The sequence below is a fragment of the Leptonotus elevatus genome, chromosome 14, assembly GCF_054856555.1.
Source record: "Leptonotus elevatus isolate MCC_2025b chromosome 14, RoL_Lele_1.0, whole genome shotgun sequence".
Classification (NCBI taxonomy): domain Eukaryota; kingdom Metazoa; phylum Chordata; class Actinopteri; order Syngnathiformes; family Syngnathidae; genus Leptonotus; species Leptonotus elevatus.
In genome coordinates, this window is record NC_141252.1 from 6,770,637 (window position 1) to 6,798,183 (window position 27,547).

General features: G+C 37.9%; 2 protein-coding genes across 4 annotated transcripts in view; both read right to left on the minus strand.

Annotated features, from left to right (window-relative positions):
- Positions 1–20,005, minus strand: part of LOC147162766 (uncharacterized protein C14orf132) — a 32,944-nt gene extending 12,939 nt beyond the window's left edge. Inside the window, exon 1 of the mRNA XM_086093995.1 lies at positions 19,197–20,005. Within this exon, the coding sequence (XP_085950121.1) occupies positions 19,197–19,223 (27 nt within the window). The 5' untranslated portion in view covers positions 19,224–20,005. The remainder of the gene's footprint in view (positions 1–19,196) is intronic.
- Positions 20,006–20,360: 355 nt separating this feature from the next.
- The window catches only part of LOC147162767 (uncharacterized), a 66,867-nt gene continuing 59,680 nt past the window's right edge, over positions 20,361–27,547 (minus strand). For 2 of the 3 annotated variants that reach the window (XM_086095794.1, XM_086095792.1), the window contains 2 exons: positions 26,322–26,408; positions 20,361–21,116 (listed from right to left, as the gene is read on the minus strand). In XM_086095794.1, coding sequence (XP_085951920.1) covers positions 21,052–21,116; positions 26,322–26,408 — 152 coding nt within the window. In that variant the 3' untranslated portion in view covers positions 20,361–21,051. The remainder of the gene's footprint in view (positions 21,117–26,321; positions 26,409–27,547) is intronic. The other variant, XM_086095793.1, reaches the window with a different exon arrangement.

Here is a 27,547-nt window from a genome sequence, read left to right on the forward strand (position 1 = left end):
ACTTATTGTATCTTTGTCAGCCATATCACCATATCCATCATCATATCCCCCCCCCTAAAAATTGACATAATATGCCTCTTTTTCACCCAAAGCCAAAGGCCATGAATCATTCATCAAAGCACATATTTTAAATATGCATCAAGCTGGCTATGCGCAGCATGTGTTTTATGTTATTACACTTTACACCATAGAACCATATCATGGTGCAAGAACACATTTCTAGCAGTGAAATATCGCACGGCGCTTCAAAATCTATATGCACAACCCGCTCATGCATCTTGCATTGTGATGCCTTTTCAACAGCAAAGTCACATGCCACCTCTCTCTGGCTGGCTGCATATAGATGGAGGACGGTGCCCGGGGCACGACTTGGTGCATTATACATTAGAAACTCTTTTTTTTTTTCTTTCTTTCTTTCAGTTCCATGAAGGTACTACATAAACTAAAACAGCCATTAATGGATACGTCATTGATTTTCTTCATTTAATCATTTATAAATATTTAAATGTTACTTATGCTTAATTTGAGTTGAAAAAAAATCTTTAAAATAAACATCATAAAATCAATGCCACAACAGTGCAGAAAAAAATATTATACACACACACACATATATATATATATATATATATAATATTTTAATAGTCAGTTTTAAAATCTTTTATTTTTTTTAAATATTGGGATGGTTTTTTTAAATGTCTAATTCCTATTTAAAATAAAACGACATACTTCAAACAAAATAGACAACAAAATAATTGTTAATAATTTTTTTAAACATACATTTTTTTCTTATACATAATTTATTTTCTTAAAATAAAATTTTTATTTTTGGGATGAAAAAAGATTAAGACAATAGACAATAGAAATGATCCCCCCCCCCCCAGATAATTACTTTAAAAAAAAATATTAGTAAAAAAAAAAAAATTATTTAAAAAAAAAAAATCACTTTTACTGAAGTAATGAGACAAAATAATGAATTATTATTATTTTTTTTAAATTATTGTTATCATTGATTTATTTTTGTTATGTACTAAGTAATAAGTTAATAGTTATACTAAAATGTAAAATAAATGGAACTAAGTACAATACTGACATTGTTTAATGAGAAAATGTGGCTTTGTTGGCTTTTTATTGTAGACAAATACAAGGCGACAGTCACGGTCAGACAATAAAGAATGATGATAAAGCACTGCATCCTGACCCTGTGGCATTTTGTCCAGAACGGTCCTTCTCTAGTTTGCTTTGTGCTTTTCTTTTGCAAGTATACAAGCACAGCAGTAATTACTGACGCTTTGGCATTATTCTGCAGAACAACAGGCTCCGTTTATTGCATGCGGTTGCACAAAAACAAAGGCAGGAAAGATGACTGACCGCATGCAAACGCGGAGATTAACAATGCTCATTAAGGATTACATGACTCATACAGCGGGTGTTACGGTTCTGTAAACCTTAGATTACTTCATCATCAGTCGGAGCGAGGCGCGCTGACAATTAACAACGATGCAGGAGAACGAGGGTCTCCTTTATTTACTTCTCTTCACAAGGAGACTTGAGGCAGAGAGAAAAACAAGTGCTGCAGCAAAGTGGGGACTGATGAGTACAGCGAACTGCCATATATTCGCAGTTTGGCATTCACAAATTGGCAGATATTATTTTGGAGGCTCCATCTGCTGGCATTTTGGTGCCAAGGAAACAATTTGAAGTGAGTTGAGGAGCTTCGTTTAGATAAATTATTTTCCACCATTTGGGGGTGATTGTATACAATAATACTATAGGATTCTAGCCAGTTTGTTGTCATTTAGATGAATGTGACGACATTATGGGATGCACAGCTGTGTTACGTCTGACTGTTTGTTTTGTTCAGTCCTTTCAAATCCTCGTCACTTGATTGTGTTGTTCATCCCCGCTGCGTCACACCTTCCCGCTGAGCACTTTTGTTCATTTTTTTTCAGGATCCAGCTGTTTGTACGCTATCACTTGTTAGCATCTAGTGCACATCCTAGCATTTCGCTAGAGGCTTTGACGTTTGTTTGTTTTTTTGCGGCAATGAATAGCAGTTCACAAATGAAGTTACGAGCGACAAAGACACCTACAGACAGGACGAAATGTCTGGAGTGTAAAAATCAGGGCCCTTACAATGTCACGTTAATGCAAAAACATGGAGCTAGCATTAGCGCCGCTCCAGTACGAGCATGGCTAGTTTGTCTTGGATAGAGGTGAAGAAATTTGGTGGGTCCTGATAGTGATCTTCTGGATTTTCCAAATGAAGGAAATCCTGTCTACTGTATTTAACGCTCATGTTAGCATTATTTTTTTAGCATTAGCATTCCTAGTTAAAAGACAGGAAAAGCCTATCTATGATTTGTTTTGACAGTCGGCAGCAGTGTGCTCTTGAGACTTTACGTTACTTTATGTTTATTTGTCGATTTAAGGCAGCCCCTCAAAATATCAACACACTCTTTCATTCTCACCCACTTCATCTCTTTAAAAACAATTCTTCCTGACCATCACATTATGGTTTAATAAAAGTAGATAAACTGTATGTGGAGTCTCAAAACGCTCAAAGCATGTTGTGTTAGGTGCCAACTGTATTTATTTACGATGTCCATTCCAGTTGGGTTTGGCAGGCATGCACTGTAATGTACTTGACATTGTTTATTGTGTCAAATATTTTTATGTGATGATTAAAACGCAACCAATTAATGACTAGGCCTTAAGTCCAATCACGAGTTTAAAAAAAAGAAGGAAAGACTTCAACAAGCTCTTCGTCTCTGCAGTGCAGACACATTCCAGGCATTGAGATGGAGGCCCTTAATTGAATCTCCACTCATGTAAGACTTGGTCCAGAGTGAGTCGATGGTGGTGGGTGGGGGGTTTCACCTCCCTACCACTAAAATAACATGGCACAGCGACTTTAATCCACTTTAAAGTGCAGAGCGTAGGGCGACGACAAGATGCAGATTTTTTTTTTCATTTTTAACCCTGAGAACATCACCATTTATAAATGATGAAGGTTGGGTCACGATGGAAATGAAAATGTTGCGACACCAACTACAGCAGCTTTTTAACATTAAATAAGAACATGTAAAAAAAAATCCTTTAATTCATTCATTCAACTCTATGATGACCATCTAATTTTTTTCTCACTAATGGATACAGGTCATGAAAAAGACAAAGATTTTAAAGGCTGCGTTGCCATCAGACACATAAACATAATTTTAAGTAATGATGCAACCAATTTCAGGGGAAAATCACTGTTATGCTGAAAAGATCAAACACAGTTACAAGGCTTCAAAATTCAATGGTCATCATGAAAATTATTTATTGTATTACCCTGGATCAAACATAAAAGTCTGGATCTAAACACTTTATATATTTTTATTATTATTATTATTATTATTATTATAAACATTTTAGGCTTGACATTTATTTATTTTCAAGTCTGTTTTAATAAGATTAAATGTGATAAGGCCTAAATAAATAAAATTTAAAAAAGTATATTGGGTTGGGCCTGAATCAAGATTATTTTAGTTAACTAAAACTAACGAAATAAATTCCAAAAACATTTTTGTTAACAAAATAAAATAAAAACAAAAATGTTTTTAAAAAACTTAAATTATCTAAAACTACATATTACATTTACAAAACTAACTAAAACCAACTATAATTATAGTTAAAATGTTCTTAGTTTTCGTCTTTGGTAATTAATTTAATACATGAGCATGATTTTAAATGTGATTTTAAGTATATTTATTTTTATATTAACCAGAAAGAGTGTCACAGGGAAGTGATGTCATCAAGCAGCAGCCAATAGAAAAGTACCTTGAGATGACGTCGCTCCTAGTTTTGCATGTTTGACTTTTGGCTCTAATGGCTCGCCTTGCCTGCTTTTTCATTTAATTCAGTCGAAATGCCACGCTTGTCACACCGCAGTGAGGTTGTCTTGTCATTTCCCGTTTTATTTAGAAAATTCTGACTCCTTTCGTTTCAGGTCACTTGCTCTTCCTCGTGTGGTGTCAGTGTCAACCCTGATTCCTGATTGTGTCCACCTGTTTCCCATTACCGTCATGTGTTAAATGGTCTGCGTCTCCCCTGTCTTGTGCTTAAGTGTTTTCGTCAGAGCCACTCAAGCCTCAGCCTTGTTGTCCTGTATCTCGTCATAACTTTGGTTTGTATTTTTGTATAGCCACAGTATGGTTTTGTTTAGGAATTATATTGTTTTGTTTGTAGTTTAGACATCCTCCCTTTTTGTGAGCGCCTTTAGTTAACTTTTAATAGCCTTTGCTTTGCAGGAGTTTTTTTGTTTAATAAATATTTGCCTCGGCCTCAAACCCCAATCTCTGCGTCTGAGTCCTAAAACTGCCACACCGTGTCAACGCTAGGTAAGAAGTGCGCTACTTTTTTCATGGTACCGTGGTATTTATTAAATCTTGCATACAAGTAATGCACATTTAAAAAAAAAAAAGTAAAACTAATACTAAAACTAAATGAAAACTATAACATAAACTAACAGAGCTGCCCAGAAAAATAATTAAAATTAACTAAATACAAATTAAAAAAACTCAAAACAAAATAAAAACTAACTACAATGAAAATTCCAAAACTAAAATAGAAAGCGAAAGCACAAAAATAAAATGCCGTCCTCCCAGACGGTGCAACACAATGCCCAGGGAACTTTGACTTTAGCCTCCTCACGCTCACCGCACGTCAATTGTCTCTCGCAGGGTGCGGGACAACAACTTCCCAACAACGCGTCCAAGCACTCCGGGTTACGCTCGGCGACGGACGCCACTCGCAGCTCCAGCCGGCCGCTGCGACCTTGTCATTATTGCTCTGCGATCTTTTCCCCGCCCGACGCCCGAAGGCTGCAAAAACGCTCGCTGCTCATCACACGCCATGGTAACACACCTCCTCAAGAACTATCGCACCTCCCGTCGTCTCTGCAAACCCAAATGTCGCCAAGCCTTGAGGTTATGTTTTTGCATGGCGAAAATAAATAAATAAAGGTCATGAAACTTGGAATCATTGCAAATAAATGTTAAAATTGGCCTGCCAGACATTTACAAAGTGCCCCTCCACTTTCTGTCGACACTGTGAATTGTCAAATTGCGTCGGCCACATGGATCGTACTCGGCGGGAGAGCAAACGTGGCATGCGAAGCATCATTAGGCCGCTCGGCTTCTTGTTTCTCATTTAACTCGGCTCTCAAGTCATTATTCATGTGGTGGCTAAGAGAGAGAGAGAGAGAGAAAAAGTGAGTAACTGGCACCCCTCATAAATGTTTCCATATGAAAGTTTAAAGGTGAATGTATAACTTATGTGTTTCGGTGCAGCTGTTTTGGTTAGCAACAGAGTTTCTATGGCCTCAACTCCAAACTGTGACAGATTGTCCGAAAAACAACAAAAATTCATTTATTTTCAGATTAAAAGATGAAATCAATCTAATCCGGCAAGATGGTTGGTCATTGATTTTCACTTAGGTTTTGTATTCTTTTTGGAAACATTTCCATAGGATATAATGGAAATCGAAATAGAAAAACTTGTCTAACTACTGCCATCTTTATTTAACTGCAAGCATATGTACATGAAAAAAAAAAAGTGATTTTGCTGACAGGGTGGACATTTTTGACTCATGTTAGTTGTAAAGTTTAACAAATATATTTCAAATTTCTGAAAGGATTTTATATCTGTTAATATTTCACTATAACAGCTTTTTAGGGGCACGCAAAATGTTCAGTATGATTATTAAAATGGAATGTACATGATCAAAAATACCTATTTGATCAGATAACTTGTTATAAGCAACAAAATAATTTTACAAAATACTGGTATACAGCAAACCTCCCTCAATCATGGGTTCCGGTTTTGTGGTCCTGCCATTTCAAAGATTATTATTATTATTTTTGGGTGCATTAAGGATTGTTTTCTTCTGCCTCTTGTTTATTTGGGGCTTAATTCCACCATCAGCCACTAGATGGGGTCACACTTTTTAATTCGAAACTTTGTAAACAAGTGAAAACAGGAAGTATTTCAAGTCCAGCGTCATTTTTGCTAAAGACAATCCTCTGTAATCCTGCTTTTTATGCCTACAGAAAGCAACGGTTGTAGTTTCATTTGATAATGTATGTCTTTGCGCATTATTATTGATCTATATTGTGAGATGATAAGTTAAATTTGTTTGTTTACCTAACTCTTTTACTTTTCATGATGACTGAATGATTGAGATGAGGACAACAAAGGCACCTGAGAGCGATATTTACCCAAGCACTTTATTTATATAACTATACGGGCAAAATTCTATGTATGATTTTAACATTCTTCATTATCAGTTATAAAAATGAATTCAGTAAGAACCAATAACATGTTCTCATCTATGTCTGATAATCTTAGAAGTCAATGCGAGTCTATGTCGACTCCAAGAAAATGCGCTCAAGTGAACACATATTGACTCTGTGAGTCAATATGTACACACGTTGCATATTTAACGTGCCCTGCAATTCTTCCTATTATTTGAGAAGGCCATTAAACACGAAGCTCTGGACACATTGACAAAAGACCCAACGCAAGCAAGCGGCCTTCCGGTGGAATTCTATTTGAATACATTACACAGCATGGTCACCTTTTCTTCGCAGCAAAACTTCTTGAACAAACTTCTAACGCTTGTTAATCTTATACACATATATGAGCCATGCACTGCATTAGCTGACACTATAAATATTACAAATGTGTCTCTCTGTGATCGGTCTCATTATAAAATGAAAAATGAGGTATTGCTCAACTTAATTGTCCTACTTGCACTAATGTGAATGTGTGCTTATGGATGATGCCGCCAAGGTTCTGTTAACTCTTTGATTCCATCAGACTTGAATAAGGTTGGAGAGTGCGAGACTGCTGTCATCATGCTGCACCGCCAAACTTGTTACATTAATACCGGTCACCAGCAGAATTGCATTTATGATTTATATACTGTATATATTATTTAATATTTTGATACAGTTATATGTAAAAAAAAAAAAAAAAAAAAAAAAAAAAACTGAATATGAGGGGGAGGCATTTTTGGAATAATAGTAGTAGCACGTCAAGTGAAGCTTAAATATTTCTTGACAATAATAATTCTAAACATGACATTCGGATTCATATTACATTTGTGGAAGATGAGTTATGCAGCAAAATCCAGCTGTTTTTATCCATCTTAGGCCATTTTGCCACTTGCTGTCGACTTAAGATGACATCACAGATTCTCAACAGGCAAAACGACCAATCACAGCTCAGCTGTTTTCTGAAGCTGTGATTGGTTGTTACCGGACAACTGAGCAACATTGATGTCATCTTCAGTCGACGGCAAGTGGCAAAATGGCCGCCCCATGAGATGGGGAAAAAAACGGCTGGATTTTGCTGCTTAACTCATATTCCACTAACGCAATATAAACCAGAATAACATATTTAGACTAGTGGGGCTGCATAGAACATATTATTGTCAAGAATTTTTTTTTTGGGGGGGGGGGTTGACTTCCCCTTTCTATATTAGACAAATGTGAACAGCTGTCACCAGAATGCTAATGCTATATTTACACAATCCCATTTCAGGCCAGCCTGGTTAAAACAGGATGTAGGTAAAGGTGACGAGCTGTGATTGTCGTGGATACTGGAACAGATTTTGAAATAAAACGTCAGACCTGGAATTCACATAGCTCCTTGAAAACATTAAAATGGATGCCAGGGGCGTGCAAAGGGAAGGGCATCCACAGCCACCCCCCCCCCCCCCCCCCACCACCCGTCACCGAAAATATTTGAATGGGCAGCAAAATGTCTTTTACCATATTATATGACAGTTTATGCTTCCATAATAACAATTAGCCGACAGCCTGACAACACAACAGCTGTAAAATGAAATTGGCGCGTGGGCGTAGCTGCTATAGCGAGGTGTGTATTGCGGCAGGTGGTCTTCGGCGTTTGTGAATGATTGCCGCACATATTTCCCTGCGGGAAGATGAGCCGCGAGAGTGGGGGCGGAGTTGTATGTGTTTGGAGTTTGTCACATGTGCAGCATGTTGGCCTAGATACAGCGTTTCACGTAGCGCAACACTTCAGAGGCATGCCCTCAATCTTGAGTGATTATGAATGTTGCAGTGAGTGAAGTGCAAGCATGAGGCATGAAGAATCCATTACCTTGCGTGGATTGTCAATAAAGACAAAGCAAAAGCCTACCACCATCATTTGGGTTTATCAGTAATCAGCCATGATTGAATGTTTATCTATTTTTTTTTTTGCCGCTTTTTTTTAGCTATAGTGGCCAAAGCGCTTTACAAAGCCTCACATTGCGGGCAGTCTAAGGCACACCTGTGCACTAATCATGGTGTCTAAATCAGCCAGTGAGGTGGGATGGATTACCTCGGCAAAGGAGAAGTGCTCACTATCACACATTTAGACTGGTTTGTGAACAATTTTTGAGAGAAATGATGCTATTGTGTATGTGGAAGAAGTTTTAGATCTTTGAGTCGCGTTTATATTTGTGTTGAGTATATTTCAAGCCAGAACCCGAGAATGCACAATTGAGACTTTTAGCTCAGCAAAACAGCCTTAGCCAGGAAAGCACTGGGGGGGGAGGCGGCAATGTTGGGGGATCGCCGCCATAAAAAATTAAACATTTTCAGGAAAATCAAAGTTAGTGTACTTCACCAGCACTCAAGCATGCCGGCGGTGTGCATCCGGAATCATGTCTGTATGTAATACAACTCACTATACTGCAAGTGCCCGATTCATCGCCTCTCCATTAAAGTTGCATGCATCCGAAATGAGACGGTCCCCCCCGTCATGTGTGCTTTATATAAACCATTAGCCACGAGCCCGGGCAGCTTGACGAGCATGATGGAAAATAACTTCGATAAATCTCCCGATGCCAAAGCAACACATAGGATATAATATTATAATATTTTCTGAGAAGGAGGGAAATCGAGACCATTTGTAGCTGAAATGATTGCATGCGGTCCACACAAATGAGCTGTCAGGCTGAAATAATGGAGATGTAGTGTATGAGGCCTAATGTAAAATAATGACTGAAAAGTATGGATCCACTTCGCTGTGCCAGTCGGAAGTGGTCAGAAAAGTTGACATTACCATTTGGCACATTCAGCTGAAAAGATGCTTGCCTGTCATATATTTTAGTACAATAAATGAAACCAAAAAAAACTATATATATAAACATATTCACCGTAGTTTGTCATGGGACGATATGCCCAGCAATTATTTGAGACAATGCATCTATTCAAGTGAAGGCCTCCACTTGAGGATTCACAGCTAAGAACAGCTTTTAAATGAGAAATTGACGACACTAGCAATGGAACAGGAGTTCCGAATAATCCCACTACCAATTAATCGATTGAATCGGGGAAATTCAGTCAAAAGCCTTTCCTGAGAGCCAACAAGGCCGCCTCATTCATTCAGTTTCACGCCACAATTCAGACGAAATTTGCACTTTTAAAAGTTTCGCATTTCTGTGTTTTACATACTACTGCGTCTCAAATGATGACAATAATTCAAGCAGCCAGACTGATGGTTACCCGCAATCATATTTCATCTGCAAATCTCAAATCTGGTTTTAATCAGCCGCTGCGTTCCACCCACTTATGAAACTCTCATTGTGCTTCTTTTTCCACTCGCGCTCCCATTTCATATTTGCATTTGATGATGCGCTTTAATGGCGCGCGCATCAGTGCGGAGCTACATTATGATGATATTTGTCATTATTTCACCCCGAATCATAGATCTAGTTTATTCCGGGACATACCAATACAAGATGATGCTTCGAAATAATCCCATGCTGAGTTGGAATAGATAATTTATGCAGGAATGCATAATTCATACTTTCTTAATACCAAAGGCGCAGTTTCTGTATACAGGAAGCATCATGGAGTCGGTCTATTAGGGAAAGATGTTATGACCACATACTTTGCAGTTTATCAAGACTCTCTTTCATTGTAGCTGGACTGTTCACGATAATGGCTTTATTTACCAATTTATGACTCCAAAATTACGTATTGATTTAATGCATGAAAGCTAGAAATGGTAATTGTAAATTAGTCAGCAGAAATGCTGCAGCGAGAAGCAAATACTTTATGAATTTTCTTGGCTTTATTATTTAGTAATTTATGAATGTAATCTATTCATAATAAAATAATCATAATTTGTTGGCAACCTGTAAATTAGCCATCAAAAATGCTAAAGTTACCTTCGGAAGTGATTTACTAAAGAATTAGATCATCGAGTTTGTGACCGGTAATTTAGCCAGCAGAAATGCTACAGCTAAAGTTTGTAGCTCGTTTGCTTGCTAGTCAAGTTAACAACTTTTGAGTTTTTGGTTGTACTATTTCACAAAGGCTAAAATAATCATATGCATTTCACAATCTGTAAAAATGCTATTGATAACTGTGTAACTGTTGTAGCTAGCTCATTAACAAAGTGAACAATTTGTTGGATTGTCATTCAAAATAACATTTGCATTATTTAAGAATTAATGACATCTAGATCATATGTATTGAATTAATGAGCTAGTTTTCAACCTTTAATTTAGGCAGCAGACTATTTCACAAAGGCAAAAAATTAATAAAAATCATATGCAGTTCACAATCTTTAAAAATGCTATTGCTAACTGTATAACTGTAGTAGCTAGCTCAGTAGCAAAGCAAACAATTTGTTGCACATAAGAATGACTATTATTTATGACTCAAAAGTCATGTATTGATTAAAAAATAAATAAATAGATAATTGCGGCATCTAGTTTGGATTTACCAGAAATACCAGAGTGAAAAGTTGACCACGGTTCTAGCTAGCTCACTAGGAAGAAAACAGTTTGTAAGTTTATCATTCACCATATTTGTTTTTAATGTTTGTTTGTTTTTTTAAACTTTGATTGACAGGATAATCATGATACTATATTGAACCAATTCCACAGTAGAGAAGGAGACAAATTAAAATGTTTGTACTTCAACGGTCATTGATTTTTATACTGTTTAAAGTGTTTTTGCGAGAAGATTCAGGCACTAACCTCACATATGTTTTTATTCTATTTAATGGGCTCTTTGCACAAATCCACGACTTCCTGAACTCAGTACCACTCCTTCATTTCCTGTCTTTCACGATTGGACAAACGGATTCATCCAGGTGTGCCTGACCCCAGTAACCGCAACAACAATGGCCAGACACACTTGGATGAATCCGTTTGTCCAGCATTGTTAAAACCACTTCTTTTATTCCATTTTAAATGATGGCAGTGGTAGGTTTGGATTACTCTGGAATCCTCAAATGTGATCTGGAAACACGATGGCTCAATGGTGTGAAAGTGAGCCGCGAAGAGGCTGACCTACCCTTCAACCCATCAATAATAATAATAATAATAAATCCCCCACTAAGGGGTTAGCATGGAGGCCAGCTTCGCTATGTATCTTTTTCCTAGTAGCAAGCAGGCAGCTACGCAACCAAAGTAAACGTTAGCATTGCTTTAATGGTCGTAATATATGCCTGTGTCATGTTTTGATGTTATACTGCAATTACCTCCCCCAAGGACGATATGTGCCGATTTCTACAAAACTGTCGAGGAGGACATGCACCCAGGAAAAATCCCAAATTAAGTGTTTTCCCTCCACCAAGGGAAGAACCTTTCTTATTACCGGTCCTCTCTCAAGGATATCTCCTACTCCTACTTGGAAACAGCATAACACAAAAACAGCTCGACCAAAAACTGTTGGGCAAACTGTTGTCCAAGGATATAAACCCATTTCAATTAAACTTTTTGACCTCCACCAAAGAGGTTTGTTATTACCTCTGTCAAGGAGACAATGTGCCCCCACCCCTCAGGTATTTCTTGATTAATAGGATTATACAAAAACAATTTCAAACTGATTTATATGGAAGTGTGTAATTGGGGAGCACAGGCTTAAGGAAATCTCATTTCAATATAAGATTTTTTACTTTTGCTGAAGAGGTTTGTTAAAGCCTCTGCCAAGAAGATAATGTTTTATTTTGTCTTTGTAAACAAGATAAGACCAAAAAAGTGTGTGTGTGTGTGGGGGGGCTATAATCCAAAACCAAGTGAATACGAAATTACCCAAATGAGTTAAAAGGCACTTGGATCAATTTTCCAACACAATTATCTTGAACAAAACAAGACAGAAAATTGGGTCAAATTGGCTCAAGTAGCAGGTTGGTTCCTTTTTTGACCCAAATTTGGTTATTTTGGACCCATCTGTTTTTAGAGCGCAGATCAAGGAAAACCATTTAAATTCAACTTTTTATCCTCAACGGAGGATGGTGTGGTTTCATAACTGTTTGTTATTACCTCCCTCAAGGATAGTTGAATGTTTGTTGTTTTTTGTTTAAAGATATTTGTTGACAATATTACTTAACAACTACTTAATGTATTTTTAATGAAATTATATGGTAGAAAAGGGCAACATGAATTGTATCTTTTTGGTTTTCATCATGAATATCTTTTTAAGAGCAATGTTTTTTGTTTCTTTCCACAAGCAAAGAAGTAATGTTTTTCTCTTTGTAGGTTAGCATTATTAAGCTGGGGCAATCTCTCTCTTTCTCTCTCTCTCTCTCTCTCTCTCTCCCTAATGGAATACAGTTAAAAAAAAAAAAGTAATCTGATTACGTAACGACGGTACATGTATCCCGTTACTCCCCACGCCTGGTTGCGATGGAGTGCCACTCCAGTTATCTATTTATCCAAGACACGCAGCGTCACTGAAAAGCAATTGCTGGGAAAAGAGGAAGTCTGTCCCCTCCAGTTAAAAAGCTTATTACATCCTGGAAATAAGCCTCAACTATAGAGACCGAGACTGTGCTCTTTTTTTTATAATGAAGAATAGACAGTGAGACAACATGATCCCGTAATTGAATTGTTGTGCCACCCGAGAACAAAGACGGTCTCCGTCTGGATCGTATGGCGGCTGCCATTGTGCTCGTTAGTGCGTTTGATGAAAACACCCAACCTGCATTTTGCACACGTTTCATTATCCGAGTAGATATTTGTCATCTGTCCGAATGTGCTGAAGGATTTAGAAGAGGTTATCGTGCGGCTATTGTCTGGCCTTTCACTCATCTGTCTGCGAGGCTGACACGGACAACCGCGCCAGAGAGAACGTCTCGGCCGCCGCCGCTTCTCCGAACAAGGTGATCTAATGAGATATGCTGATGGGCTGTCGCCCGTCGCAGACAAAACACCCGAGGCCAGAATGCTGAACATTTAGCGTTTCCATAACCGATTCCTGCGCAAGCTCAATAAAGACGTTTGGGAAGCAACGGGAGGGAGGGGAGAAAGTACAAGGTTGACACCATCGGGTCAACGCGCTCTTGACCGAGAGAGCCCTGAAGGGTTTGACACCCGGTGCGTTTGCTCCTTTGGGCCCGAGTGAGTGCGAGGGTGGCGGTCTGCCCAGGAACCAAGTAGCACTTGTCTGAAACGCGCTCACTCAAGGTTGGTGGGTCGCTAACTAAGGAGAGGAAGTCATCTGTCTGGCTCAACGTGGTTCGTGATTTTGGGTTCATAGCATGCTCTCGGTCAACTCCGCATTAGGGGCAGGGGTCGAGAGTGCCCCACCAGATTTTTTTGTAATATTTACATACGAAAAGTACTCGAGGTACTTGGCATCGTTGAGTACTCAGAGTATCCTTGTTTTTGCTATTTAGCATGTTTGTGCGACTGCATCACTAAACTGGTGATACGAGGCCTAATTGCGCTCCCAGCTGGGAGCGAGATTCTGTACTCGCAATTTCTCGTCTTGAGGGACGACTTTCTTCCTCTCTGGTGGATTTACAGCACTAATGAACATGGCGTGCTGTCACAGTCCGCGGTTCTAATGGTCACTTCATCCTCGCCGCTTCTCAAATGACTGAAGCTTCACAAGGTGGAGGACAGTTATTAGACGGATTCTGTCATCTTTAGGAAATAAAATGATGGCGGAGGTTCACTGGAGCCTCACTGGGGGCGCCTTGAGGCTCTGGAGGTAACTTCAACTTAAACTGCAGCTGCTAAAATACTAATGTATGCTTTACCGATGAAGCAATTTGAATTGTGATGATCACCATTGAACAGGAAATAGAAGTTGCTGTGATGTGCTTTTTTTGGGGGGCAGGGGGTCTGATTTTGTCCTTCTAATATGTATTTTATATTTAATACAGAGCAGTGAATCGGTCATGAAATGAAACTCTAATCTGTAAAATGTAAACCCTGCGTTGGGGGCAGTGCCCCACCAGAAACTGTTTCGTTTTAATATTTTTCGATTGTGAAATTGGGCAAAACTAAGATTTTTTTTTAACTAACCCAAAAAATGCCACTTAATTCCATTAAATACCACATTATGTTTTGTTCAAAATCGTTTTAAATTGTCTGTAGTTTTTATGAAAGGGTTACTTGACTCATTGAGACATTTTCAGCAGTAAAGAGTTACGATTTTGTCCAGGATTAATTTGATAACTTCATTATTTTTCATGTACAATTAACACCTAAAAACACATTTTGCCACTTGCTGTTGACTAAAGATGACATCGCGCGTGCTGAGGAAATAGGTAACGACCAATCTCGGCTCACCTGTTTTCTGGGTTTGGTCAGCAAACTGGGCCATGATTGGTCGTAGTCTGAGCACCCGTGATGTCATCTTCAGTCGACAGCAAGTGGAAAAATGAGTATCCCTTTTAGGATGGGTGAGTACTGATACCAGTATTGTGGCCATTTTACTCTCAAGAACTAGAAATGAGTAGAATAGAAAATTGCCATTCATTTCATGCAATTTTAAGAAAAAATGGCTCCCAGTCAGCTGAAGAAAAGCTTTCAAAATTCTGCTATTGTTATAAATCTTTGAATGCTTTGGGTCCTGAATATTTTCAAATGCCGATTTGAATACAAACCCAGCAGGGCTCTGAGATCTACAGACATTGGCCAACTAGTGGAACCCAGAGTGCGAAGTAAACATGGTGAAGCTGCATTTAGCTGTTATGCTGCACACAAATGAAACAAAAGTCAGCCCAGAGTGTAAATACTTTTAAATCCAGGTTAGAAATACCTTTGATTAATTATATTTTCTTTTCCTTTTCATTATTATTATTTATTTATTTTTAAACTTCCTTACGCTAAATGTTTTCAAAGTTTGCTGTCTAATGTTCTAACATGGTCGATGTATGTTCTTTTTAGTACATTTTGTAACCTGCTTTTGTTTTCTCTTTTTTTTTTAATGATCTGTCCAAAAATCTTTGGGGGGGGGGGGGGACAAAACGTACAAGAAATATTGTTAAAAGATTTAAAATAACAAATAAATGAATGAATATGCAAATGTGTGGGTGCTAAACCACGAGTTTATAAGTGAACATTTGCGCGTCCGTTTCGCCGTCCCAGATGCAAATCTCGACTCGACTAATGAGGACAAGCTATAGAATGGATGGGACGCATGTAATTAAAAATTGTGAAAAACAGCTCACGTAACATCTGGCTTCCGTTTAACAACGCAAGTTCAAGTTCACAAACATGAATCAAGAGTTTAGCGATGCAACTTTGCTCTTTTTCTATTTAATACAAACTTGCTTCTCAATGTTCTCAAAAGTAACACACAGCGCATGCAACGAAGACGGCAGCGACCCGCGGCTCTCAACACAATGATGCGCAACCATCCGCCAGTTATGAATATGATTATAAGAAATTCCCTTTGGTAGTTCTGCTTCCAAGACCGCTGCCAGCCTCCGCTTTTGCTTATTCTTGCTTTTCAAAAGCCCAGCAGCTCGGTCACATTTTTTTCATTTTTTTTTTTTTTTGGGTGCGTGTGCCTTCGTGAGGTGAATAATTTACCGCTTTTGATATTTCACTCACGGAAAAAAGTTTGACACAATTAGCGAATGGGAGGCGCTCGCTCGCGTCATATTCATATTGGGACGAAGGGGGCGCGCTCCGATGCATTTCTCGACGGAAGACAGAAGGTGATGCTTGTTCGGAGACAACATCGCAAAGACTGTAGAAATTAATTGCGAGCATTTGTATACGCCGTGACGACACCAGAGCCGCGATATTGCATACAGTGGAGACTACACGACAGCAAACAATAATAATAATAATATTTAACGACAAAAATTGAACGCCACTTTTTGCTCCTAATTACTATTGTATTTCCTAAAGATGGCCAGGGATGCTTAGTTACTCAACGGTCGGAATAAAATGACCAAAAATCACCACTCTGAGTAGGCAAATAAGCTTCAGCACTTTTTTGTCTTATTACTTTTTTTTTCATAATTAATATTGCATTTGCAACATGCCGTGAGACTCAACACATTATTCCGTCTGAGAGACCATTTACATGCCTTGATAGGTGCTGCTGTTTCAGTTAGCGACAGTGTTTGACTGGGTTCAACATGTTTGTCTGTGAATATATACACCAATGGGGGGGGGGGATAAATGCTGTCAATGACAATATTTGAGAGCTATGTTGTCAGTAGTTCATTGAATAAAAGTGAATTTTATTAAAATAGAAAAGTTTAAGAAAATGCAGATTTTGTGGTGGGTTTTTTTCTGATGTAGAAAAGAGAAGCGTCTACCAGTATTTGAGTGAGGAATTTAATAAGTTGCCTACATCAGACGTCAGAAACATGGACGCACATTGTGGAATGACAGCATTACTGTATCTGCACAACAAAGAATCATCTTTAACTCATTCACTGCCATTGACGGTTATAGACGTCAAAAATTAATTTGAACTATTTCTATTAGTTTAACATTTTTTTCTCCACTTTTGTTAACAAGAGTATGAAAACCTAGAATTAATTTTATTGTACATTTAGAACAGATATAACATTTGTGATTAATTGTGAGTTAACTCATGAACTTATGCAATTAATTACGATTTAAATTGCCCGACGATGCAATTTTTTAATTGTAATTAATTACATGACTTCAATAGTTAACTCACGATTAATCATAAATATTATATCGTTCTAAATGTACAATTAAATTTTTTTTCTAGGTTTTCATACTCTTGTTAACAAAAAAGGAAAAAAAATGTTAAACTAATAGAAATAGTTCAAATGAATTTTTGACGTCTATAGCCGTTAATGGCAGTGAATGAGTTAATAATACTGTGGTGGCAGGGGTGGATTTACGGTAAGGCAAATGCAGGCTAAAGTCCCCCTCCCCCCACCCCCCAAAAAATATGACTCATGAAAGTAATTATTGACTATTAAATTATCCATGATCAAATTAATCAATACATATTGTGATAATCAATCAGTTGTTTAGAGACCTTTAATTTTAAATTGTCCAGATTCGTTGGCATTTCAAATTCTCAACTTTCTTCATGAAAGCAGACTGATTATCTTTGTGTTGAATCCAAAAAACATTTGCAAACATCTTTTACTTCGGAAACTACGATCAGCATTTTTTTGTGTGTGTCTATTTTCTGACGCACCAAACCAATAACTGAATCATACGGTAATTTCTATTTGGATGTTTTCTGTCCTTTCAATTTGAAATAATGTTTTTTAATAAAGGGACATAAATTATGTTTTCTTTCATGTTTTTGAATCCAATTAATCGGTAAAATAATCAAGAGAATGCCAAATTTGAACAACATTGTTTTGCTGCTCCCTTTTCGTACAGTACAATGCGTGTGCAGACTTGATTGAGGAGAGGAAGACAACAGCAAAGTCAACTTTTGGCACCGTTGTGAGTATTTTAGCAAAACCGCAAACGCTTTCAACCAAAAACCAAAAAGCGAGACACTATTACATATCGTGCCACTGTCTGTCACTTCCAGTCAAGGAAAATGCAGTGGACGAGAAGTGGAGAGTGACACAAACAACGCTTTTTGTCAAAAAGGTGCGAGCGAGTATGAAAGCCGTCAAAATGCTGGATTCACGTTCTTAACAATTCCCCTAAAAGCATTGAGATGATTCACTTCAAGGACTTTATTGAGCTCGGGAACGAGGAGTTTTTTCTCAAATGAACATTTAGTTGATGATGGACAAAAATATTTAAAATCTTTGCTGTTAAAGGAACATATGAAAAAACGTTTGGATATTTTTGTCACAGATTTCAAACGAGCTTGTGCTGGTGTGAAAATAAAACTTTTGCCACTGCGTACATGGATACGGGGGTGACCCCATGATTGACTCGCCCCTGTGCGCAGGGAACTATGCAGCCTGATGGCTTGGTGGGTGCTGCTGTTTTGGTTAGCAAATAGGCCCCTACATGGCCCCGTTTTCCTTAATTGTCCTCGTTAGCGTTGCGGGTCAACCAGGGAATACATTTCCTTCACACGTTGTTTATCAACAGTTGCACTTTCCCTTTTTCGTTTCTTCTTTATTTAAGTTGAGTGACGTGTGGTATGAAAGAGGACTTATTTCACTTATTGATCGATCTATCCATCCCAGCTGATGGTTGCCAAGCAGTTGCACGGACAATTTAGAGCCTTTGATGAACTTATTCACTGCCAGCACAGTTAAAATGGAACTTTGACGTCTATAACCGTCAATGGCAGTTAATGAGTTAATCTGACATGCATGTTTTTTGGGAACATTTTGGAATATGCCCTGAGACACTAGTTCACCGGAATATGTCATCTAGTGAAGTCTTTCCCGATATTTAGAGTTTAAAAGGCTGTTTAAAGGGGACTTACTCAAAGTAGCTACTTTTATTTTTTTGTGGTAAAATGTTATAAGACTTAAATATAACAAAGACAGTTTATTTATTTATTTTGATTCCTACATTTATTTTACTCATTTATTTTCAAGGCAGCATATTTCTTTTGTAAGAGTTAAACGTTCAAATGAAATTGAAAGAAAGGAAATTATTTTTATTTAATCAACCGCGAACCATTAACACGTACGATTGAGGGGGTATTCATTTGGGGGTACACAAAATATGTGTGCTTGCTTGATGATCAATAAAATGCGACACAGCTATAATCAGCAGTGATGGGCTGCCCTCACCCTGAGCAGTGCTACCATAGAAAAGAATGTTTATTTTTATTTTTATTATGAGCTCCTAAATGTAAGACTTTGAATCCCAACACTGGTCACTGCCGATCTCCGATTCACTCCCGCTATCGTCATGGCAAAGTACATTAAGTGGGATGAAGTAGTTTTGGCAAAGCAATTTAGTTACATCGTGCTTTCTAAAAGAAAACACTCTGAAAATGAAAAGTTCCGAGACGAAGACTCACCTGCGCGGCCATGAAGGAGAGATCCATGCTGTTGCTCGGCTCAGGGCGAAGGCACTCAATGAAAAAAGCCTGCGTGCGCCTTTCACCCTCCTTCTCCTCCTCTTCTTCCTTTTCTTCTTCTCCTTCACCTCCTCATTGAGCATGTGCCCCCGCTTTTGTTTTTAATCTCTTCCCCCGTTTGGAAGCGCACGCTCGCACGCACGCACGCACGCAAGTGGCGTAGAACGTTTCACATGGACATGAGGATGGAGGAGGAGGAGGAGGAGGAGGAGGGGGAGGAGGAGGAGGAGGAGGGCAGAAAAACAAGAGTGAGGAAGAGAGGCATCAGCGGGAGGAGGAGATGTGGATGCAATAGGCAGCGTGAGAGGATGTGGAGGAGAGTCGAGGCAGACGCTCTGACACTGAATCGTCTCTCTCTCTCTCTCTGTCTGTCTCTCTCTCTCTCTCTCTCTCTCGATCCTCGCTCTCCTCTGTGCCGAGGGAGGGCAAAATTTAGCATTTTTAGGTAGAAAAGATGGAGATGAGATCGGAACATTTCTATTCGATGGCCCGATTACATCAAGAGTGTTTTTATGCCAGACCGTGGGGCTGCAGCAGTCTCTCTTCCCGCCAGTAGTTTAACATTACTATCTTGTTGCAGGATCCCAGGGGGGTCTGCGACTCAAATAACTGCATCGTCTAAACCACTTGGTTCAAACACACAGCATTCCCATGCTACAAATCATGAAAATCTACACCCAAAAAGGGTTATAATAATAATAATAATTGTTATTAGTATTATCATTATTTATTAATTATTAGTATTAATAATTCCCCCCCAATTCTTTATTTGACTCCCTTCCAAATGTAAATATTACTCTAAATTTAGTCTATTTGGTCCCTCTCTAAATAGTCAAATTTACTCTACAAAATTTACTGTGTACAGTATAAGAAATAATAATAATAATCGTAATAATACTAATAACTGTTATTATTATTATCATTATTTATTAATTATTAGTAGCATTATTTATTTATTATTATTATTATATTTATTATTATTTTTATTTTTATTTCCTATACTGTACACAGTAAATTTGACTCTATTTAGAGTGGGACCAAATAGACTAAATTTTAGAGTAATATTTACATTTGGAAGAGAGTAAAATAAAGAATTGGGGAAAATAATTAATAAATACAAGTCACTCAAGGGTTGAGGAACAACCTCACGACCTTTAGTTTGGGAGACTGCCAACATACCGCCTGAGCTATGCCCCTCCTACTGTTTGCTTGCCTCCAAGTGGAGACCCAAAAAGTTGTTTTGTTTGTTGGAGTTACGAAGATTCCAGCTGACACGAGCGATATAATAACACACAGCAAGAGCTGCGCGGCTCGAGGAGTAGATTTTTTATTCTTACTCCCTTCCAAGTGTAAATATTACTCTAAAACTGAGTCTATTTGGTCCCACTCTAAATAGTCAAATTTACTCTACAGAATGGAAGGTCTGCGACCTGACTAAATGAAGCTCCTCCCCTCACTTCGACATAGTGCCAAAGTAATGTTTTTATATTAGGTTTTGAACTAAAGTTGTCAAAATTAATCGATTGATCGACAAGTAATAGATTAACAAATTAATCGACAACTTTTTTAATCATGGAGTAATCGTTTAAATAATCAATATTCTAAAATATTTGATAGTGACAGCGCTAGTTTGAACACAAAAACAGTGATTTTGCAACTTGATGTGTCCCCTCCTCAATTATTTTGATGGTCTCTGAGACAAACAAGGACAGCTGGTCTCATACATTTCATGAAGCACTACACATATTTTTATGCATTCATTTTTCATGAACACAACCTTGTACTGATGATCAGTTCAAAGGCTGACCTTTACCTTATATACCAAGGTGAGAATCTTCCTTGTGTGAGTGCGAGGGAAGGCTGTAAAACAAAAACAAAAAAAAGAGAGAGAATCTGTTAAGTGTCATCAAAAAATAGAAGCGATGAAATGATTACTGAAGGTCACGCGTCTCTATTTCGCTCGTATTTTTATTAATTTTTCGTCATTCAGGCTGAGACGAGGTATGAGGATATGAAAGAAAGTGGGCAAAACTGACAGGTGGTTAAAGAAAGGTGAGCTGAATAAAAAAAAAAAACTTTATATTGATTAGTTGATTAACTATCCCAGCTCATTTTGGCCTGTGCACACTGTGGATTGGTCGCCATAGTAAAAAAATGCTAAATATGAATTTCCATGTTGCGCTTTACAGAGATGGAAGAACAATCGGCACACAACAGCATTTCAGATTCTTCTTTTTTATTATTTTTTATTATTATTATTTTCTGTGCTGAGTGTGCAATTCTGTCTCCACAGTGGGGATTTTACTACCTCAATTTTTAATAACTAATCTCCTATTCCGTCTATATCATTAACATGCATTGAAATGTCCTTTTTAATTACCTTAATGTTCAGGCGTGACACCCATATTGTTATGCACTCAATGACTTTTATTCTTCTTCATCTGCTGTAGCCGTTTTCGGGGGGGGGGGGGGGGGCTTAGTTGTGGCCACGGGGCATTCATCCCCCCCCCCCACCTCCAATCGATAAAAATAGATGAATAATACGAGATCTTGTCATGTTGGGATTTTCCAGGTTGATGCTAATGAGTTGGAATAATGTCATGCCACCTCCTCGGCCTGCCTGGACTCAACATCTCAGCTGCCTGCTGCTGTGTGACTGATGTGCTCTGTCATCTGGGCGCACATCAGGCCACGTGCTGCTACGAGTAGTTGTGCGCTTTGATGCATTTAGATGCATTTTTATATATCAATATACCGTTTGCGTGTATGGTTCAAGTCTTTGGAAATCCGTCACGCTAAAAGATGGTTGACCTTGCGTGTCGGGGCTTTTGTTGTAAGCCCCCCCCCCCCTGTGTGACAGTTTGATGTCAGGCGCAATGAATAATATCATTTGTCTGAACTCCGAAATATTGGTTTAATCCATCAAAAAGAAAAAGGCTGATAATCCAAGTGGATGATTTTTTTTGTTTGTGCCAAAACCGCCTGAGATAAGACACAAAAGTCACCCACACATACCAATTCATACATCGTTAATTCTTTCAATCAGCCACATAGCACAAGCTTGCGCTAAAAGAAACATGTGCACACATATGGCCTACTCTATTACAAAACAGTGTTTGGGCCAAAAGAAGAAGAAGAAAAAATACTGCCAGGAAATGTAAACTGAGGGGCAAATCATAGTTGTTGTAGTTCATGAGAACAAAAACTATTGTGAAATATTGTGAGAAAAAAATTATGACAAAAAAAGCTCAATTATGATTTCAATAATGTATAGAATTATAGCTATAATTTGTATATAATATTATTATTTTTTATTTATTATAATATTTATTATAATATTTATTATAAAATAATTTAATAAGTAATATTGTGAGAGCAAATATTTCAATTTAACCAAAAACAATACCAAACATCATTTAATATTTTATTTTAAAATCTTTATACTATTATGAGAAACAAAGCCATTTTACAAAAATAATGTTTTCATTTGAGAGAGAGTTAATGTTTTGACGACAAAAGTCAATCTTGATGTTACAAGAAAGAAAACAACTTTGAATGTGAATTAGATCATTTATAGATGAAAATAAATATAAAACAAGTTTTAGTATGAGAAAAAAGACGAAGAAGTTTATGAATAAAGTTTTAATATGATGTGAAAAATATGATGTTACCATTATAAGCAAAACAAAAAAAGCATTTTGCAAGAAATATTTTACACAAGTACTTGAGAAAACTTGTAATATTTGATGAGGAAGAAAAGATAAGAAAAATACACATTTTATGAATATAAAGTTGTAATTTTATAGATTTTTTTTTTTTTACCTTATCAAGTCCTGCAACCAAAAGTCCTTATTTTTCAAGAATCAACTTTGAAGCCAGAATGTTATTTTACTTCAATAAATTATAGTCATAGTAACAAGAAAGATGTAATTTTATAAAAACAAAAAACATGCAGTTACGGGTAAGCCTACAAATAAACTAAAATAAATGTATGACTAAAATCTTTAAAACTTTTAATTCCGCGCTAATAAAATCCTAAAGTCATAACAAAAATACATGCTTTCAGGAGGAAAGTAGTACTATTAGTAATGATCATCAGTAAATAATTGATTATGATAATTATCCAATTCAAGTCTGAAGCTGCATTTTGACCTTGACTCGTTTAACGTATGACATCATTCCACTTTTTCCCCTGGTAATATTACGGCTTTGAGCTTGATTCTCTTTTTTCTACACATCCTGGAGGGCCTCCCTTCAAACGCTGCACATCCAAGCGGGCAGCTGAATCATAATTCATGCTCAGCTGGATGCCTTCAAATGCATCGTGTGTGCTTCTTCTCATAGGCAACCAATAAGAGTGCATACAATTTCCGCGCATTATTTCCAGCAGGAAATTCATCTCAAAACAAAACAAAACAAAACAACCAAACATATAAACATGCAGGTTGCGTGCCTCTTCTCGGGTATTGTTCCTGTGCCTGCATAGGCATTTGTTCTTGACCACTCAGGATCACAAGGATGCTCAATCTGCTCCATTGCTCACCGTGTAAATCTGCCTGCACCTCAAATCCAACAAAATCGTGTTACACCACCTGCGCCACAATTTAGACCTGCGTCTACCTGGTCTAAAGTCTACTTTCAGACACTAAATTGTCAGATCCGCCGGCGGTATGTAAAAGATGTGATGATGAAATGACTTATTCAACCCCTATCCTCTGCAAATTATTACTGCAGCGTCTGGCAATGAAAACATAACCACAGTTTTTTTTTTCTTACTGCATGAGTCCTTCTTCTGCTGAGAAAACAACACTCACAGAAGGCAATCGACTTTGGTGGCTAGTTTGCATTCAGCACTTCTTGCTAATGTGTCAAATTAGCCAATGCTGAATTGCGCAGAATTGGTCGCTGAACACATGGATGGATGGCGGCATTGGCAAAGAGCAGTGGAACTGGAAATGTTTGTTCCGGAACCCTGATCCCCAGTTAGCCGTTTGCGTGCGTCATCCAATTAACCTTCCCTTTTCTCCTTGGGCGGAAAAACAAACAGGTAATAATAACTTGTATTAAATACAGATACAGAGAGACGAGTCATAGAAAGGACATTGGATGCATTTGGAAATATGTGAATTTTGCAATTTAGCTCCTTGTCAAAGGGCAGCAAGTTTTGTAAGGAACATTGAATAGTTGGATGTAGGGGTGGGAACCTTTGAACGTCTCACAATTCGATTCGATTCCGATGTTTGGGCCTGCGATTCGATTCAGAATCGATTTTCGATTAGGATCGATTTTTGATTCAAAATGATTTGATTGACAATGTTTTTTGCTTCAATCTATAGATGTGCAAGGAATTGTAATGATCTACTCTAGTCTGACTCGCTAATGCTAATTAGCGCACTACTCGCGGCACTTTTGTCACTCAAAAGAACGGCCCCACACTGGGAAAAAAAAAACTTTTACTGGAATAACTTGATCATGACTTTTTCCTTCTTTTCTCTAATGTGGCTACAACTTAACAGTGTATTAGACCGCGTGGACGCACACTGCCCCTCAGTGGCCAAACCGGGTACAACATGAACAGCGCTCCAAATAAAGGCACACACAGACAAAGACAGTATAAAATAATTTAAATAAAATCGATTTTTCGGACATTTAAAATCGATTCTGAATCATACTAAATGAGAATCGCGATTCTTATGAGAATCGATTTTTGGGCACACCCCTAGTTGGATGTGAATAAAATGTTTTTAGATGAGGTCAAATGAAATTGACCTGGAACGATTCCGAAGCATTTTAGTCCATCCTGAAATTTCACCTGAACGCCTCGATGTCCCTGACTTTTTGTGACTAGCATATGGCACACGTAACAAAGGAGAGAACAGTTTGCCCTCAATTTTCTGCTCAAAGCCAAACATATTGTCACATTGGCACACACTGCCAGTGTGTGCGTGTGTGTATACAACCACAACAATTACAACAGTTTGTTTAGGCACACTTCAATTTGAATACATTACCAGCGAATATATTTGCGTGTTTGTGCCATAGAGGACACCTGAAAGTCAGTCCCATTTATAAGGTGAGACGAGATGAGCCCAGAGCGAGATGAACGAATCTCGCAGACAGACACGCTCACCCACACCTAAGCGGGGTCGATCATACCAGCAGATTTCGGAAGAGCCAGCGGGCCGAAATTAGGATGGGACGGAGCGCGCGGCGGACGTGGGAAGTGAGCCAAGCGCAGAAAGAAGTAAATGACTTTTGCTGTGTCACATGATTTCCCTGGGGTGAAGACGCCGCCAGTCTGGCATTAAATGAAGCTGATGAATTTTAAATATCACTTCAGGCAAAAGTGCTAATAACTAAAAACGGTGTTTTTTTTCCCCCCACAAAATAATATATTGATAGCAGATAGAAAAATCTACTTTCTCGGTGTGAAATATCAAAGTTTCATTGAACACAAACGTATTATTCTGTTGTATAAATGGCAACATTTGGATTAGTTGTACCTTCCGCCATTTAGTGAAAAATCATTGAATTACTATACTAGACTGTAAATAAGTATTAATTTTCAGAAGTGAACTTAATGCAGCACAGTGGTTAGGGAATCAAAGCCTAGTAGAAGCTGATTTTAGTCTTGTAATAAGAACACATTGTGAACTTTATACGAAGAATCCTCAGTTTTGGGGGGAAATAGGGACCGAACTGGGCCAGCCCATGAAAGGTGAAAATATGCATTTTTTTTACCCCAAAAATATATAATATTTATATATATAAAAACTACACACACACACACAGATAAATATATGCCAACCTCAAAAATTGTAAAAGTTTTTTTTTTTTTAAATATATATATTTATTTAATTTTTTATTTTTTTTAACATAGGAAAGAATTAATTTTTTATTTTTTATTTTTAATCTGCGAATACTCTAGGGGAAACACCCTCAGTCCACTTGTTTTGACTATGTTTTGCCAGCATGTGTCTGACCAATAGAACCGCACACTAATACTTGAAAAGTGTTGGAATGTAAAAAACAAAAAAAAAAAAACATGAACATGTCACATCTTACCTGTTTTCTGGATTTGGTCATGTTCCTTAACCTTTAGGAACTGTGATGTCATTTCCAGTCGACGACAAGTGGCAAAATGGCCGCTACCTGAGATGGACAAAAATGGGTACATTTTACTTCTTAATTCATATTCCACAACACAACATTAAACAAACATTAAGACTGGTGGGGAAGTATTGAACATAATAATTTAAAGAACATTTTTTACTTCCTCAGACCTCCTTTAAAACCATTAATACAGGCAATTGGAAAACACCCGTTGATATGAATGGTTATATAATGTCTGAGAAAGTCCACGGATATACAAGTACCGAAAACTTTCTGGTAGACAGCAGTTGTTTGTTTCCTAATTTATGTGGCGGAAAAGAAACAGCCCAATGTTATAGGCAACTTCTACAAAACAAATAAGCCCCGTCAATGTGGAGGTAAGGAAAAGAAAGGTGATTTGGACAAGAACAGAATGCAGCGAGATAGATGACGTTCAACAACAAGACGGCCTTTTACTGATGCGGAACGTATTGCCAGGCCGATTGCTTTCTGTTTGATCATAAATAAAGCCGAGCAATGACTGGCACTGAATGGAAATGTTCATGATCTCAAAGCGTGGCTGTTATTTCTCCCCAAAAAGCGAACAAAAACATCTGACAGAGATTGTTCACCTTGTTTTTGCCTGCCAAAGCACTCGCAAATAAAACGAACCGACTGGCTGACCTCGGTGCCGGTGTATAATTTTCATTTTACACTCTGCTGATTTTGCCAATCTTTGCGTCTTGACTGAAGCGTGTGCGTATGTGCAAACATGCTTACGAGCATCCCTCGTGACCTATAGAAATGCACAATGCCGCCCCCCTTCCAGGTCAGAGGTGGCGCCGGGCCACAAATTGCACTCAAGGACGACAGGTGATTCATATGAGCGGATCAAAAAAGGCTACGTTGTTGCTTTTTTATTTTTTTTTATTTTGTAGAAGTCAATTTTTCTTGATGTTATTACTTAGCCGGAGGAGACGGAGGGTGGAGGGGTAAGCGGGACATACAGCGCCCGACTGTCTCAAGGTTATTTGGTAAAAGTCAGATTTTATTTAGAAGCTTAGGTAATTGTCAAAACACAGTGTGTATTAGTTTAAGATAGGGTTTCCTATGCACATTCACCAAACAGAAACGTACAGAAAAGGATTACGTTTAGGATTAGGTGAAGAGAGAAAAAAAAAGGGTTGGCAGGATTCAGA